This window comes from Trichomonascus vanleenenianus (assembly GCF_965637985.1).
Source record: "Trichomonascus vanleenenianus strain CLIB 3782 genome assembly, contig: TRVA0_001S, whole genome shotgun sequence".
NCBI classification, from domain to species: Eukaryota; Fungi; Ascomycota; class Dipodascomycetes; order Dipodascales; family Trichomonascaceae; genus Blastobotrys; species Blastobotrys vanleenenianus.
In genome coordinates, this window is record NW_027481886.1 from 574,604 (window position 1) to 590,126 (window position 15,523).

A 15,523-nucleotide genomic window follows, 5' to 3' on the forward strand; every position below is an offset into this window, starting at 1 on the left:
GCCGGATGCATAGGTTCAATTGCTCCTCTAATAAAAGCTCTCATATTTAGCAACTAAGAAAACATTTTTTTATATTTATCAACATCTATTCTCTCTACTCTGGTCATCTGTCATCGTTATCGCCATATGATATGTGGCGGTGGGTACGGCTGGGGCGGGAACCTAAGACGATCCCTCCGTTCTCACCTCCACACTACACACAGTCACGACCATGGGCAGCCAGTTGTCGATATTGGCCACACCGCCCACGGTCGCCATTGATGCGTACTTGGCGGAACTGGGCGATATACAGTATGACAAAATAATAGGGAACGCCCGGTTCATGAAGACGCTAAGAGGGCTTCACGAGGACGGACTGGTCGTAGTGAAGGTGTTCATCAAACCCTCCCCTGATTTGCGGCTTTCCAAAACGACAAAAGAGCTCAAACGTAGGTACTACCCAGTTGGACACGAATTGCAACTAACTGAATAGAAATTCGCCGGGCACTGTTGACAAACGAAAATGCTGTGATATACTCACGGATCGTGGAGACGGAGCGGGCAGGGTACTTGGTGCGACAACACTTCAGATCCAACCTTTACGATAGGATCAGCACTCGTCCGTTCCTCGAAGACATTGAGAAGAACTGGATCACGTATCAATTGCTCCATGGGCTGGCTAAATGTGAGAAAGCTGGGGTATTTCATGGTGACATCAAGTCGGAGAACGTTTTGGTGACCTCGTGGAATTGGGTCTACCTGACTGATTTTGCTCCGTATAAGCCAGTATTCCTACCAGAGGATGACCCTTCTCAGTTCTCTTTCTACTTCGATACTTCGCAGAGACGATCTTGCTATGTGGCGCCAGAAAGGTTCCTGGCCCCAGGAGAGTCGAAACAAGGTGCGCTAACTCACGCAATGGATGTGTTTTCCCTTGGATGTGTCATTGCAGAGCTATACTTAGAAGGAACACCTATTTTCACACTCGCCCAGACCTTCAAGTACCGTAAAGAAGAGTATACGCCACCTCTGGACGACATTGATGACCCGGCCATCCGCAGCCTCGTGGCAAGTATGACCGAATTGGAGCCGTCAAGGCGCCTTACTGCCTCAGAATACCTTGAGCAGTGGAAAGATAGAGCGTTCCCTCGGTATTTCTACACCTTCCTGCACCGGTACATTTACGAGACTATGAAACCACGGGACCCAAACGGGTCAGACGAAGCAATTCAAGAGGAATCTGACTTTAGAATCGATAGAATTTGGGCCGATTATGCGAGCATCTCCAAGTCGCTTGACTTTGTAGAACCCCCGGAGTCGCTGAAACCACACGACCACCACGATATGCTGCCGGTGTGCTTGGATCTCCCCGGCGAGCAACATAGAATTCCTCACTTACGAAAACTCTCTACTAATGACAACGACAATGCGCTCATGATTATAGCTCTGATATGCTCCTCCATTCGAAACACACTGCATGCGTCGTCTCGTATAAAAGCATGCGAGCTGCTGCTGGCTCTTGGCGAAAGAATCCACGACGAAGCGAAGCTAGACAGGTGCTTGCCCTATCTGGTATCCATGCTGGATGACCCGTCCGAGAACGTTCAGGTGGCTGCAGTGCGGAATCTTGCCCATCTTTTGGATCTAGTCGGCACTATCACTCCTGTGAATGGAAGCATATTCCCAGACTACATCTTTCCGCGGCTTGAACCGCTCCTCAACAGCCCACATGGAATTGTCCGTTCTGCTTATGCGTTTTGTCTCTCCTCGCTGGCACAAACCGCCTCAAGGTTCCTGGATATGGGACAAGTGCTCAAGTCCACAGGGATGATCGACGCCGAGGATCCCGAAACTGAGAACGGGTTCTATCAGGAGGACACTGCGGCATTTGATACGCTGAAGCAGACTCTGTCTTCGATAGTCGAAGATCATGCTACGGTGCTGTTAACTGATCCGGAGGCAGATGTGCGACGAGCAATGCTTAGAGGCATTGTACCCTTGTGCATGTTCTTTGGGAAGCAGAAGACAAACGATGTCATTCTCAGCCATTTGATTACCTACCTGAACGACAACGACCCCTATCTCCGTGCCGAGCTTTTCGATTCAATTGTCGGATTAGCGCCGTTCGTTGGTGTTGTCAGTCTCGAGCACTATATTATTCCCCTTATGATACAGACTTTAGCAGATCCCGTCGAGCTAGTAGTAGAGAAGGTCCTGCAGTCCTTTACTACCCTCTCTGAGCTGGGCATGATCCGTCTTTCGTGTACGTGGGACCTTCTCAAAGTCTGTGCAAAGTTTTTTATTCATCCTAACACCTGGATACGCAATTCCACCATAACTTTTCTCTCGTCAGCAACAAGGTGGATGTCTCCAGCCCAAGTCTACTGCATTCTGCTGCCAATTATAAGACCGTATCTGGAGTGTGACGTCAATGACTTCACGGAAGCAAATCTGATCAATAATGCCAAACCCCCTCTTTCGCGAGCAATTTATGAACGCGCATTAACATGGGCTTCAAAGGCGCAAAAGTCCCTTTTCTGGCGAATTGATCCGAAAGGCGGCACTAGTCACTCACGGTCTTCGATGCTCAACTCAAGGTACTACCAAAAGAGCAGTTCGACTAGTAACTTGTCAGCCGAGGATGAGCAGTGGCTGAGCCGTCTGAATGAAATTGGCCTTAAGAATGAGGATATGTGGATGCTGATTGCATTTAAAGAACATATTTATAGAGTTGCAAGGCTGAACCACCGGCTGGCTGGCAACCGAGACCAGTCATTATATTCGGTCAGTGTTAAAGTCCAATCAATTGGTGTCCTTCCCCGGAATGTGTTCTTCGATAGCTCCGTTATCCGTACGCTGAAGAAGCGGCCTCTCATCAACAAGGAGCGTTCAAAGAAGGGCTCCAATGACGAGAGCGCGACGAAGCCTGTCGCTATTCAACAGCCAAACTCAGTCAGTGTCGCAGAGTCGCCATCTAGCTTCAACCGTGAGAATTCATTTGCCGAGGCTACGCGATTGTTGGATATTCGAGATGACGCCGACGACGCAAGGAGCGTCATGTCCGTCTCTCCAGCTGGTTCAACGTTTAGAGCACAGCCAGTCACTGCGACCACAACTACAGAGGCATACGGTGTCCTCGGACGAGCAGAGCCGTTTCGACAGCGCCAGGAAAACAACCAAGAAGAGGATGTCCAACCAAAGGATTATAGAGCATTGTCCAGTTATACGGGTAACGACCCCTATATTTGGAAATTCCTTGAGTCGGTCTATACAGAAAATGTAGCCATCTTTGAGCTACCGGAGTTCGGCCCGCAGTGTAGACCGTTCAGGCGTGGTGGCGACGAGTTTGATGCGAATGACTTGGCACTCAAAAGACGTCGACGAGGGAAGCCGCTGGGCATTCTGGTGTCTAATTTCGAAGAGCACACAGGACCAATCAACTGCGTCAGGATATCTCCAGACCATCTCTTTTTTGTGACCGCATCGGATGATGGGTCGCTCCGCGTATGGGATACGCTGCGGCTCGAAACTAATGTTATCAACAAGTCCGTACAATCCATGAATCTTGGGGCAAAGATTGCGTCTCTTTGCTTTATCGATAGCACGTATGCGCTGGCATGTGGTACTTCGGACGGGTTTATCAAGCTAGTAAGAGTCGAGGCCACCTCTCGGACCGAAACGCTGGGTCCCCGGTACAAAGGAATTGAAGAGCTTTATTCATTTGAACTGAGCGGTGGCGGCGAATACGCAGTCGCTATCGAACACGTCAAGACCGATACTGCATCCTATCTGTGTATTGCGACCAGCAACTGCCGCATTGTCACGCTAGATCTAAGAACTATGGCTATTTCCGACGCTATGCGAAACCCCCAGAGCCATGGTGTGCCTACCTGTATGGTCATTGACCGAAAAAAGAACTGGCTTTTGCTTGGAACTTCGTACGGTATTCTTGATCTCTACGACCTTAGGTTCAAGATCCGAGTTAAATCGTGGACTCTGCCCGAGCCGTCTCCAATTTACAAGCTTAAGCTTCATCCAAAGGCAAACGGCAAGTGGGTGTGCGTTTCCGGAGGTACCAAGTTTGCCGAAGTCTCTGTGTGGGATATCGAGACCATGGAGTGCAAGGAAATCTACCGTGCCGACTCGAGCGCGCAGTTCGATGCTGCCATGTATACCGCGAAAGAGGTCGAAAAAGAGTTGCCTGATGGCATTGAGAAATCGGATCTTGCGAGGCTCACGACGCTTGATGTCCGCGGCGAGATCCTGGCTCTCGAGGTGGGAACCGACTTTGAAATCGAGAGTTCGTCAGGAAAGAGAGGCTATATCGTTACGGGTGGACAGGACAGGATCGTCCGATTCTGGGACTTGAACAACCCGGAGTCCTCTGCCATTATCAGTGGTCTTAGATTTGATTCCCCAAAGCCAGTTTACAACGTGAGCCACCCGAAGCCGCGGCTGAGAGTGGTCAACGAACATCGAGCATCCGCAGCAACCGGTAAGTCCGGTAAGTCTAGCCGTGTCGATAGACTTCCCAGAACTACAGTAATTGCAGTAGAGCAGCTAGACCTGGGCCAGAATCACACTGCAGCGATTATGGACATGGCTATATTACTACGGCCTTACGAAATGATCGTCACAGTGGATAGAGCTGGCGACATCAAGGTGACTATGTGACGAAATTATTTATTCTATTTAATACACTCTTTAATATTTACATCATTTCTTGTAACAACTACTTCAACGCATCTGCTACCTAACGGTACTAGGCCGAAGTTATGGGAAGTTCGTGATGTCACAAGTGCGCGCGACAATCGACACCCCACCACCAACTCCGACGACCTAAGGCAGGCAAGCAATTGAGAAAATGAGCAATTTTCTGCTCGGAGTCCCCGGGCACAATGAAGGGAACATTACCAGGCGTCTGTCAACAAATATCCAGCCGACTTCCACTGCACCGGACCTCGATGGTAAGTGAAACGTCAAAATTGAATTGAACAGGGGTACTGATGGGATGATAGAGGTGATGCGCGAAGTTACCAGGAAGTGGAAGGAGCTTGTGACTGAAAATTCCAATTCGCTGGAGGCGGCATTGTCGCTTATGGATAACAGTTCCATTGGTAAAGCGCGGTACTACGAAGACTTTGAGGGAGTGAAGCAAGAGCTCCGAGATACCCTGAAGCACCACGTAGACGCCAACTACCAGGGATTCAACAGCTCTTTTGGTTCTTACAGAAGTGTCGTCCAGAGTATTTCAGATTCACAGAAAGGGATCAGTGATGCGCGGGACGCGTTGACGAAGGCCAAGGAGGGCCTGGCCACTCGGCGCCCCACGCTAAAAGACCTCCGGGCCAATTCGCTGAAATACAAGCAGATGATTGAGATCCTGGACCGCATAGAGGAATTGAAGCAGGTTCCGGATAAGCTGGAGTCGCAGATCTCGCAGAAGCAATTCATATCTGCACATGAGACTCTTTCGCAGGCGTTGCGGACGGCGGAAGACGAGGATTTGAAGCATATTTCGGCACTGCAATCGCTTAAATCTTATCTTATCTCTCAGGAGACGTCTTTGTTTAGCATTCTCATTGAAGAGCTCCACAACCACGTGTACCTTAAGTCTCCGTACTGTCGGAACCGGTGGAGCTCTTTCACACAGGAAAGCGACGACATGTCCAACATCGAGAAGGTCTTGGAAGACAAGATCAACTTTGACCTGTCGGAAAAGTCTAGTTCGTATTCCGGATCGGTGTTGTTGGATGAATTCATTGCACAGCTGGACAGTAGCGAGCCGCTGAACGAAGAAACAAAACAGAATGTGGAGGCAGACACATTCTTCTATATCAGGCTCATCATTGAAACATTGTCTAATCTGAACCGGCTTCCGGGTGCGTTTGAATTAATTCATCAGCGGCTGCCGATAGAGCTGCACAAGATCGTCGATAAGACCATTTCCGAAGTCAGCCAGCGCTACCCACAGAGTGTGCGCGAATTACAGGAGACCAAAGCCCAGCGCAGCGCTCTGACCGACTTTGAGAACCAATCTGGCCACGATATTCGCCTTTCAATACTCAAGGACCTGGCCTGGACGCTGTATTCAAAACTTATTGCTGTGTTGCAAGGACACCGGGTCATTTACGAGGTCGTCAGTCGCATTTCGCGCCAGCGGGGCACAGCTCAGAACATTGATCTTCTCGATTATGATTTCTCTGGAGTGTTTACAATCGTCCAGTCTGAAATTCGGTCGCTGTTGTACAGTTATATCGCAGATAAGAGCCAAAGTTCGGCTCACTCACTGCAGACGGTAGACATGATGAAGGTGCCGCCCACTGCAAAGCGTACGCGAGACAAGAAAAAGCAGGTTTTCAAGTTCAGCGATGTCGATTACAGCAGAGAAGCGTTCCAGTCGGAATACCATGCTTTCCAATCTACTCTCGAACAGTCTGTCCCGGGATTAGTCTCCAATGCCACCTATACCGCGAACAATGAAAAGCTGCTGAACCCGTACGCCCCTACGGACCTACCTTCTTCGCACGAGCTTTTGGTTTCGCCAAACGTGTTCAACATTCGGGTGTTGCTTGACCCAACAGTAATGTTCCTACAAAAATCAAAAGCCGTGTTTCCTTCAAATGGCAAGGAGGTTCAGCAGGTCGATAACTTCATTGAGGATTTCCTGACTAACGTCTTTTTGCCTCAGCTTGAGGATACGCTGAATCTCTCTTTCTACAGGTTGTTGTCGGGGCCTGCACCCGTCCAGATTGACTTGCAGTGGGCCAGAGTTTCGAAGAAGCCTGTTCTTAAGGGGTCAACTTCGTTTATTGAACTTGTTAGAAAGGCATGTCGCTTGCTTAATACCGGGTATCTATACCGTGAGAAGTACGCGACGCTGATTATTTCGTTAATTCGCTGGTTTTATCGAGCCATGAAGGACCAGTTTGACGGCTTTGTTGTCCACCAGGAAAAAGAAGAGACATCATCCAGTGCGAAGCCTAAGCGAATCGCGGCAGCCCTTGCGTTTGACGACAAGGGGGTTGGTAAACTAGACGCAGGGATGCTGTACTCTCCTCGTGGCCATAACGTTGACAAACTGCTGGAAGAAGAAACGAAGTTATATCTCGACATGCGCCACAGCAAGGCCGGGAACAATGCTCTTACCGAGGGTGATTTATTGGATGTGGGCAACTACAAGTCGCTTGCGCTGTTGGCCACGAGTCTACGATGGGTCATTATCAAACTGAGGGAGATTAGGCGTGCCACTGACAATAGCTCCGACTCAGATTCTGGTAATGTGAATCTTGATACTCGACTCAAGAAGCGGTGGACTCTGCTTGAGTTAAACCGGACTGTCACAGCTGAGGTATCTGAAAAAGCCAGTGAGACGCTCATACTGTCCGGAAAATCGCTAGAGGAATTTGACGCCGCCGTCAAGGACATTGAGAAACTCGCCAATGTCACTTTGATAACGCTGCGATGTGATATCCGTTGCCGAGTAATTTATCATGTCGACAAGACCATGACTGAAGGGGACTACTTCACTGAGATTGACGCGGAAGAGCGAGAGACTAATATTGGTATTCTTGACACTGAACTTGTCATGGGCGATGAATATATGACAGAAAATCTACTGAGCAGCGATTCTCAGTTTATTTTCTTCGGTCTCTCCAAACTTGTCAACGCGGCTATGATATATGGCGCTGACAGTTTGACATATATGAACATCAGTGGCCTGTCCAAGATGACGTGCAACATCAGGGTACTTCAGCAGGTCCTGAAGTCTATTGTTAATGATCCACAGCAAGTTGATTTCTCGCTCGTCTCTGGCTTCTATGCGCACTTCCGACACGGAGCCACTGTGTTTTTGGAGGGCATCAGAAATGGCAACATCAAGATGGACTATGAAGCAGCTAAGATTATGCTACGGCTGATGCATAACGAGACAATTCGCAAATATGAGCAGTCGAATCGAAAAGAGGCAGTTTTACAGGCTAAGAATACTCTTAACGAGCACATGAATACTCTCCATCAGCTATACTATAGCAACACTACTAACTAGAATTTTGTTATCAATATAAAATTTGCTGAGCCACGGGTTTCATAATCTTTTTTTATACTTCAATATGACTTGGTGATGGTGCATTTTTGGACGGGCTGTAGCATTGGAACGTGTCGTAATCATTCAAATTTTTGTGAATGCTGTTGTTGATTTTAGGCATTGGCTGCTTAAGGGTGCTGAGAACCCTAAAGAACTTCTTCATGTAGAAAAATGCTTTCGGATTAGCAAAGCTGTTATTGAGGTTAATGGCTGAGGTAAGTAGCGGCTGATACATTGTTGGATGCAGTTGGAAATTGTCGAATTGTTTAAGCACGTAAGTCGATGAGGATGGTAGGTCACGATGGGATTTCAGGTTATCCCAATATGTGGTAATCATTGGCTGAGAGAAATCATCGGCAGGGAAATGGAATTCTGCGTCATAATGAGATAAATCTTCGATCAACTCGTAGGCTTGGGAAAACGACACTATCGCATTTTGCAGCCCGGAAGAAGCGTGTCGAGATTCTGAAAAATCCAGCCATGATCCGAAATAGAGTGTTTTGATTCCAGAGAAAATGAAATCAACGGGTAAAATGGCTTCGTTTGGTTGGTAAATTTTGTTGTATCGCGAGACTAGGTTGGCCAGGATCTGCAAGTAATGAGGAAGGTGAATTGTGCCAAAAAGGAGATAGGAATTGGTCAATTGGATTTGAGGTATGACGTAAAATTGCAATTGGTAGTCCAAAAGGACGCTGACAATTTCATGCTGCATTTTTTCGAGGTCATTTTTGGAGTCAATAATTGCATTTATCTTGTTCACCATTCGTTTGTGTGGAAGATTACTGAATTTTTTCTTTAAAATGGACATGTCAGTATCGGAATTGAGACCATTTTGGAATCCTGCCCACCAGGTACGAGGATCGTAGCCCAAAGTATAAGGCGGATAAGTCTCGACAAAATTTTCGACTTTAAGTCGTCCAGACATGAGCCCATCGCGCACGGACTGCAGCGACTTCGATGCCAAAGTTGGGCCATCTACGGGGATCCCATAATGGGCTATGTCTGGTTCTTGGATGATGGTTCGGCTTATAACTTCAAGCTTCTCCAGTAATTGTCTCCTATCCAAAATTGAGCCCATATTAAAATCGTATACACGGGAAATGAGGAAGAAAGGACAAGGGGTTTAAGGGGGGGACTATGGGTTTATATATTAAGGCCGAACGGCCTTTAAGCACCAGGCTGTCAAAGTGCCTTTGTTAATCCGGGGTACATGCCAATTATAGCTATTTAACCGACTTGGCAATGGTAATGCGGGACTAATTGAACGGCCTAATGACAGGAGAGCTGTCGTGCGGCTCAGAGGTAGTGAGACAGTGGGGCATATTCGGATCTCCGACTGCAAAAATTCAATTTACGCGTGTTTTACGCGCACGCGTTCTTTACGGCATCGAAAGACTCTCGCGAATGAGTAATGAGATTGTGGTTATCGAGAGCGAAAGTCATACCAGTGATGACGAAGTCATTATTGAGAAAAAGGTGACTATCCCTTCATCTCCGCCTGTAGTGACTAGCAGCATACCATCGGATTTTTCTATCCCGTCCACGATTCTGCGTAAGAAGGAGGATGAGCCAAGCAGGGCATTCAAATCTAAATCCGCGCCTAATGTAGCTACACCTAGAATTGCGGCGAGACTATTTGGCTTAGATTCAGATCCACTGAACATAAGCCCTTTGGAATACAAAGAAAGCGAAGTTATAGTACTGACCGATGAGTCCGAGAGCAGCCAAAGGACTAAGCATGTGAATACTGATCCGTTTGTAACGGACGACAACATGGACATTCCAACCTCCCCGGACGACCAGTCAGATGATGAGCCGAACAATGCGCCAAAGGATTCAATAGACGCTGCTCGGCCAGCTTCTTCCTTTGAGTTCGATAAGAATGGGGCGGACCAAGCGATCCCCACGTCTTCAACTAGCGAACCTGACGAGAGAGAGACTCCTACAATCCCAAATAATGGCAATACCACTGATAGTGAGGTCGTTATCATTGATAGTAGCTTACCTAGCAAAGAGGCCGAGATTGGGGGTGAAAGTGACGTCGCTTGTACAGCACCCCAAGAGGTTAAGAGTAAGCGCGTTCTTGCCACGCCTAAACCGAAATCATCAAAGTTTGCTAAGCCGAGATCATCCAAGTTTGGACTCTCCTCCGATGAGCTTGATAACGAAATAGACCAAATATTCTTCTGCGGAGGAGAAGCTAGCACGCAACAGCAGCTAGTCAATTGTATATCGTCCTCCAGCCAGACGCCTCGAAGACTCCATGGGCCATTCTCTTCAAGCCAGTCCATTGGCATAGTCCCTAATACCCAATCATCTATTGGACGAACGCTTTCGTTAAATACTGGATCGGAGATACTGTCACCAAAACCGGCGTCGCCTATGATTGCGCGGAAGACTAAGAGTGCAGTTCCTCGCAAGACCAGGGAAGAGAAGGCGAAGGAGAAAGGGCAGGCACTGGAAAATAAATTGAAGCGCAAGGCGTTGGAGGCTGCCAACCGGGCAAAACGGGGCCGTACCGATAGCACTGCCGAGATTATTCTCAACGTTACTGGTGCTTTTCATGATTCGTCCATTGGGTTCAAAGTGAAAGAAGCCCTTGGCGAGTTCGGCACGGAGATCTTGACATGGGATTGTGATGACGTGGAGTATGTTGATCTAATCAGGTACCAACGCAAAGTCACTTCGAGGTACAACCATGAGGAAGATATCTACGTGCCATGCGATATGGAGATTCACGAAGAAAACCAAGGGATTGTGTTTGTGGAAGCCAGCAATTTCGTCAAGCTATTGGACCTCAATATCTTTGACAAGCATCTAGAAAAGGTCCAGGAGCATTTTGAGGGAAAGCGTATTATTTATGTTATTCAGGGCCTGCAGCAGGTACTTCGAAAAGCGGCGAACGAAAAAAATAGAGAAGTCGCAGCGCGAGTACGGCAGTTGATGAACTCCAAATCCACCTCAGCAGCACCACCGTCATCCCAAAGGGCTACTAGGACAAGTTCAACTAATGAAATTGATACCAAAGAAATTGAGATGGCGCTCACTCGAATGGAAGTGGAATTGTGCTTCCGCGTGCTGCACACTGCTAACTTTCTGGAGAGCTCTGACCTCATTGTGGATTTGACCCACGACATTGGTGCTGCTCCGTATAAGAGGACTAAGCTACTAACTAACGAGAATGTTGAGATTGGAACGATTCGATCGGGAGCGGATGCCAAGGACACATTTATCAAGAGCCTTGAGCAGATAAAGTATGTCACCCCAGGTGTTGCGCAGGCAATTAGTAGCCGCTATACGGGTATTAAAGAGCTACGAGCCAGCTTAACTCGGCAAGGCATTGATGCCCTGGTAGGGATCAGAAAGGGTGACACGGGGCGAGCCATTGGCCGTTCCCTTGCCGAACAAATCCGCTCCATCTTCCACTCTAAGGACCCCAACGAATTCGTATCCATATAATTATTTATTCTTCCCCTTTTCTCTTTCCTGGGGCCAGCCCCAGACCCCGTAGCTCCGCTTCGCGGAGTGCTCTACTCCCTCCGCGAAGCGGAGCTACGGGGGTTTGGGGGCTGGCCCCCAAGTCAATTGAGGCAGTAGGCATTTATGGGGGGACCAGTCCCCCAAACCCCCCCTGGGGCACCGCTACGCGGAGGTTATTTGATCATTACGAGATCCCTCCGCGAAGCGGAGCCACGGGGGTTTGGGGGCTGGCCCCCAAGTTAATTGTGAAGGATAAATCAATTGAGTTTAAAGATATAGATATATATGATATAAAGTCAGCGGACTACTGGATTTTAACCTCCTGGTCCTTCTCGACGTGGTCAATGTGCGGGTGCTCGTGCAAGGAAAGAGAAGTGACCCTGTCATCTGGGAGCTTCGCACTGCAGTATACTGTTAGCTATTTTCTCCTTTTGGGTAGGAAACTTACGTAAATCCCTTGAACAAGGTGTGCTCATGGACGATGGAGCCGCCGGCGGACTTCACGTCATTGAGAACCCTATACAACTGTTAGCGCGTGACCTTTGTGCCTTCTCCACACCACATACTTCTTGTAGTCGATATCTGAGACGTCATCTTTGAATTTAACCTATGCCGTTAGACCCGTGACTGCCCAATTGACCGTGATAACCTACAATATAGTTGGTGAAAGACATGGTGGAGTGAATTGGTTGAGTTGTACGAGTTACAAAGTACGGCTTTATGTATGGAGGTGTTATCGGTGGCGACTTTTGCCGCGCAGGTGGCGATCGATAACGCCGTAGCAAAACGTAGTTAACTTGACAACTTGATTACCTATATATGCCCCATGTCAATACAGTTAATCGCAATACAGCTAGGAGACTAGTTAATTAGGTGTATACCCGCGTAATATAGCCCTTTGTAGCAATGGCATCGCCGTACGTCTGGTATAGCGTGATTGGCTGTGGTGATGATGAGGTCATGGAGTGACGTCAGTGAGTCAGCCGCACGCTACCCCAGAGACATTCCTGTCCCCCGTCATTTGGGCAGCTGTGGCTATCACAAACAAGCGTCTTTCATCAATTCGAAAAGAGGGGTGAGTTTAGGAGACTAAAGAATAAAGCCCTCGTTTGGTCAGAGGGTTTTTTTAATTACAGGCAGGTACGTGTCCGAAAGAGGCATGAGGTCAATGTTCATATTTTTGTGGGGCTTATCACGTGATGGATCGATAAGATTGGCAGATTCTTCTTATCTCGTCCAAGTGCATTGAGTAATTGGCCATTAGTCTACATCTTCAAGGTGCAGTAGTGCAATGTAGTTTAAATAGTTTATAGCACACTACATATACCGTAGTGCGTATTTCGATCTGAGAGTATGGAGAGTACATGGAATAGTTCTAAAAATACCCGAGAGGGGAATAGGGGAGGGGGGAGAGAAAATCGAACCGAGGGCAAAGAACAGGGGGGGGGAAGGAAAGGAGAGGAGAAGAGGGGACATGACTGCGAATGGAAAGATGCAGCCAATGGGTGGAAGGCGTCACGGAGTAATATTTGGATTTTTATTAAATGCATTGTGAAGGGACCACCTTCTCCCATTGCTTGAGATCGGCAGGAATCGAAAAAAAAATGGTTGGGTGTTCGTAACCGAATCGGTGCGTTCCAATATGAAGCCCATGTAAAGGCATTGGAAAAAAGGAAAAGGCTCGTCTAGAAGGGCTCGTGTGAAAAAAGATTTACAAATAGGGGATAGGCTCTTCACAGAATGGGGGAGGAATGGGGTCTGTGCTGCAAAAGAGTTGGGGCACACATCCGAGATTAGGTTTTGAACCGTTTTTACTCAGACAGGCTTTTGATTCATCATCATCCACGAATCACCACGTTAAAGAGCTTTATTGTAGTAGTTTATTTCTTAGTACTGTAGAAATATCCCCTAGTGATACTATATCTAAAAGATATATAGATAGCAAACACAAAGCTAGAGGCTAACAACAGGTGTAATGCTGAAATTTGAGGGAGCGTGATGGAAGGAAGGAAAAAAAAAAAATTATTCTCAATGATATTCGATATACTGTAGCCCACCCCACTAAAGGTTAGCGCATCTGTTAATACATTTTTTCCCTTTTATTGCACCCTAAGTCCATTTCCAATTATACACAGATTTGGTAAAGTATACACTCGTAGTACGACCATCGATCTTTAGTATACACACTTTGGGGGGTAAATATAGCGGTACAGGCCTGTTATTTTGTTTTTATATTATTTTGCAAGGTCTACCCCATATACCCAGAGGGATAATCATCCGCCAGAGAGGGATAATCAAACGCCTTGAAAAATACTAACGACGCGAGACGGATTGCAGGAGATCGATTGACTTATCGCCGTAAATGCTTATTATTTCTCGATACTACTGTTCCGCATCATTTCAGTAGCCCTACGACTGAGTTAATAAGGGCCGTTGAGCTGATATCCATTGTTGAAAGGCTATTTCGAAGATCGTGAAGGACGAAACTAGACATTTCGCATCGACAAGGACCTTTAGCATCGCAAAAGATAGTCACCCCTAAAGGATTTTGCATCTGGACGATTCCAAGATCCTCATCAGATTTGAGACGCTACGTGGAATTTAGCGTTAAGCTTGAGCGCTCGCTAAGGACATCGCGATTCATGCGCTTGGGGACAGACCATGTCAACAAACTCTAGGCCTAAGCTAAGCCTCAGCAAGAGCAGTACCAGCATAAGAACAAGTGCCCGGCCCCCGCTCCAGCGGTTTCAGTCGCATGTCCAGCATCCAACTTACAAGTCATCCGGGACAGCTACTCCCGATGGAGTTTCTGCTGCCAATAGTAATAGCGGTGGCCTTTTGCAGTACCCGTACAAGGTGACAGTGACCGGGCGAGTAGTAGGAAGAGGGTCCTTCTGCACGGTGCAGGAGGCTCAGAATGAGCGTGGAGGAGTGCTAGCTGTTAAGCTACCTTCACGCAAGAACGTGCGGGATGTCATCAAGCGCGAAGCAAGAATTCTTTCGTATGTATTTGCCAACCCAGGCACGTCTGCCCCTGGAATCGCCGTGTTTCACGGCATTATCACCGTAGACGGCTCGGAACTCGGGCTGGTGCTCAATTACTACCCCAAGACAGTCAAGTCGTTCATCCAGTCGACGCCGTCCGTCTATAATAGCCACGATGTGTACACAGGCAAGCGGTTGTGGGTGAGCTGGGCGATCCAGCTGTGCCACGGGCTGCGGTTCCTACAGCAGAAGGGCGTCGTGCATGGCGACATCAAAAGCGACAACATCTTCCTCGACTCAATGCTCAATCCGTTCATTGGCGACTTCTCTTCCGCGCGGAGAATCCGCTACTCTCAAAGCGCCAAGCGGTACGTCTACGACGACGACACGCCGGGGCTCAAGCAGGAATCTGCATTCTCAATCCAATACTCGGCGCCAGAACTGCTATCAGACAAGGCAAACCGGCCGACCTTTGCCAGCGATTTATTCTCTCTCGGCCTCGTGCTGTTCCACGCTGCCTCCGGCAGCGAGCCGTACTCTGCGGCGACGAAGAACATTGCGCAGAAGCTCATCTGGGCGCGCAAGGGCGCGGTGCTAACGTACTGTTCTGATGAAGAAATGACACGCATAAGAGACATCCAGCATCTGCTCGGGCTCTTCCTCATCAAGCGTGAGCCGCTCCAGGTCATCCTTCCCGCGCTCACCGACTTTGCATCTACGATCCAGCAACGACGATCACGAAACTAGACGTTAATATTATTTATTTGCTACTACGCCGGGGGTTTGGGGGGCTGGCCCCCCATCTACGGGAGCTCGAGGGCTGGCCCTCGAATACTCTCCCTCCCATTGGGGGGACCAGTCCCCCCAAACCCCCCCTGGGGCACCGCTACGCGGAGGTTATTTGATCATTACAAGACCCCTCCGCGAAGCGGAGCCACGGGGGTTTGGGGGCTGGCCCCCAAGTCAATTGAAGAAGTGGAGTGTTCATGGGGG

General features: G+C 48.3%; 6 protein-coding genes across 6 annotated transcripts; 4 read left to right on the forward strand and 2 right to left on the reverse strand.

The window, feature by feature from the left end:
- Positions 1-211: 211 nt before the first annotated feature.
- On the forward strand, positions 212-4,653 carry VPS15 (ubiquitin-binding serine/threonine protein kinase VPS15; the record flags this gene model as incomplete). The annotated part of the gene is made up of 2 exons (XM_076681947.1): positions 212-428; positions 473-4,653. The coding sequence occupies 2 exons, from the start codon at positions 212-214 to the stop codon at positions 4,651-4,653; spliced, it is 4,398 nt and encodes a 1,465-aa protein (XP_076543904.1).
- A 190-nt stretch (positions 4,654-4,843) lies between these two features.
- SEC8 (exocyst subunit SEC8) lies at positions 4,844-8,026 on the forward strand (the record flags this gene model as incomplete). Its single annotated transcript, XM_076681948.1, has 2 exons — positions 4,844-4,946; positions 4,998-8,026. The coding sequence occupies 2 exons, from the start codon at positions 4,844-4,846 to the stop codon at positions 8,024-8,026; spliced, it is 3,132 nt and encodes a 1,043-aa protein (XP_076543905.1).
- A 52-nt stretch (positions 8,027-8,078) lies between these two features.
- TRVA0_001S06502 (uncharacterized protein) lies at positions 8,079-9,143 on the reverse strand (the record flags this gene model as incomplete). The annotated part of the gene is made up of 1 exon (XM_076681949.1): positions 8,079-9,143. The coding sequence occupies one exon, from the start codon at positions 9,141-9,143 to the stop codon at positions 8,079-8,081; it is 1,065 nt and encodes a 354-aa protein (XP_076543906.1).
- Positions 9,144-9,337: 194 nt separating this feature from the next.
- MMS4 (Mms4p) lies at positions 9,338-11,524 on the forward strand (the record flags this gene model as incomplete). Its single annotated transcript, XM_076681950.1, has 1 exon — positions 9,338-11,524. One exon carries the CDS (start codon positions 9,338-9,340, stop codon positions 11,522-11,524), a length of 2,187 nt encoding a protein of 728 aa, XP_076543907.1.
- Positions 11,525-11,849: 325 nt separating this feature from the next.
- Positions 11,850-12,219, reverse strand: PBI2 (protease B inhibitor 2; the record flags this gene model as incomplete). The annotated part of the gene is made up of 4 exons (XM_076681951.1): positions 11,850-11,946; positions 11,994-12,062; positions 12,112-12,152; positions 12,199-12,219. The coding sequence occupies 4 exons, from the start codon at positions 12,217-12,219 to the stop codon at positions 11,850-11,852; spliced, it is 228 nt and encodes a 75-aa protein (XP_076543908.1).
- Positions 12,220-14,206: 1,987 nt separating this feature from the next.
- On the forward strand, positions 14,207-15,277 carry ISR1 (putative protein kinase ISR1; the record flags this gene model as incomplete). The annotated part of the gene is made up of 1 exon (XM_076681952.1): positions 14,207-15,277. The coding sequence occupies one exon, from the start codon at positions 14,207-14,209 to the stop codon at positions 15,275-15,277; it is 1,071 nt and encodes a 356-aa protein (XP_076543909.1).
- Between the last annotated feature and the right edge of the window lie 246 nt (positions 15,278-15,523).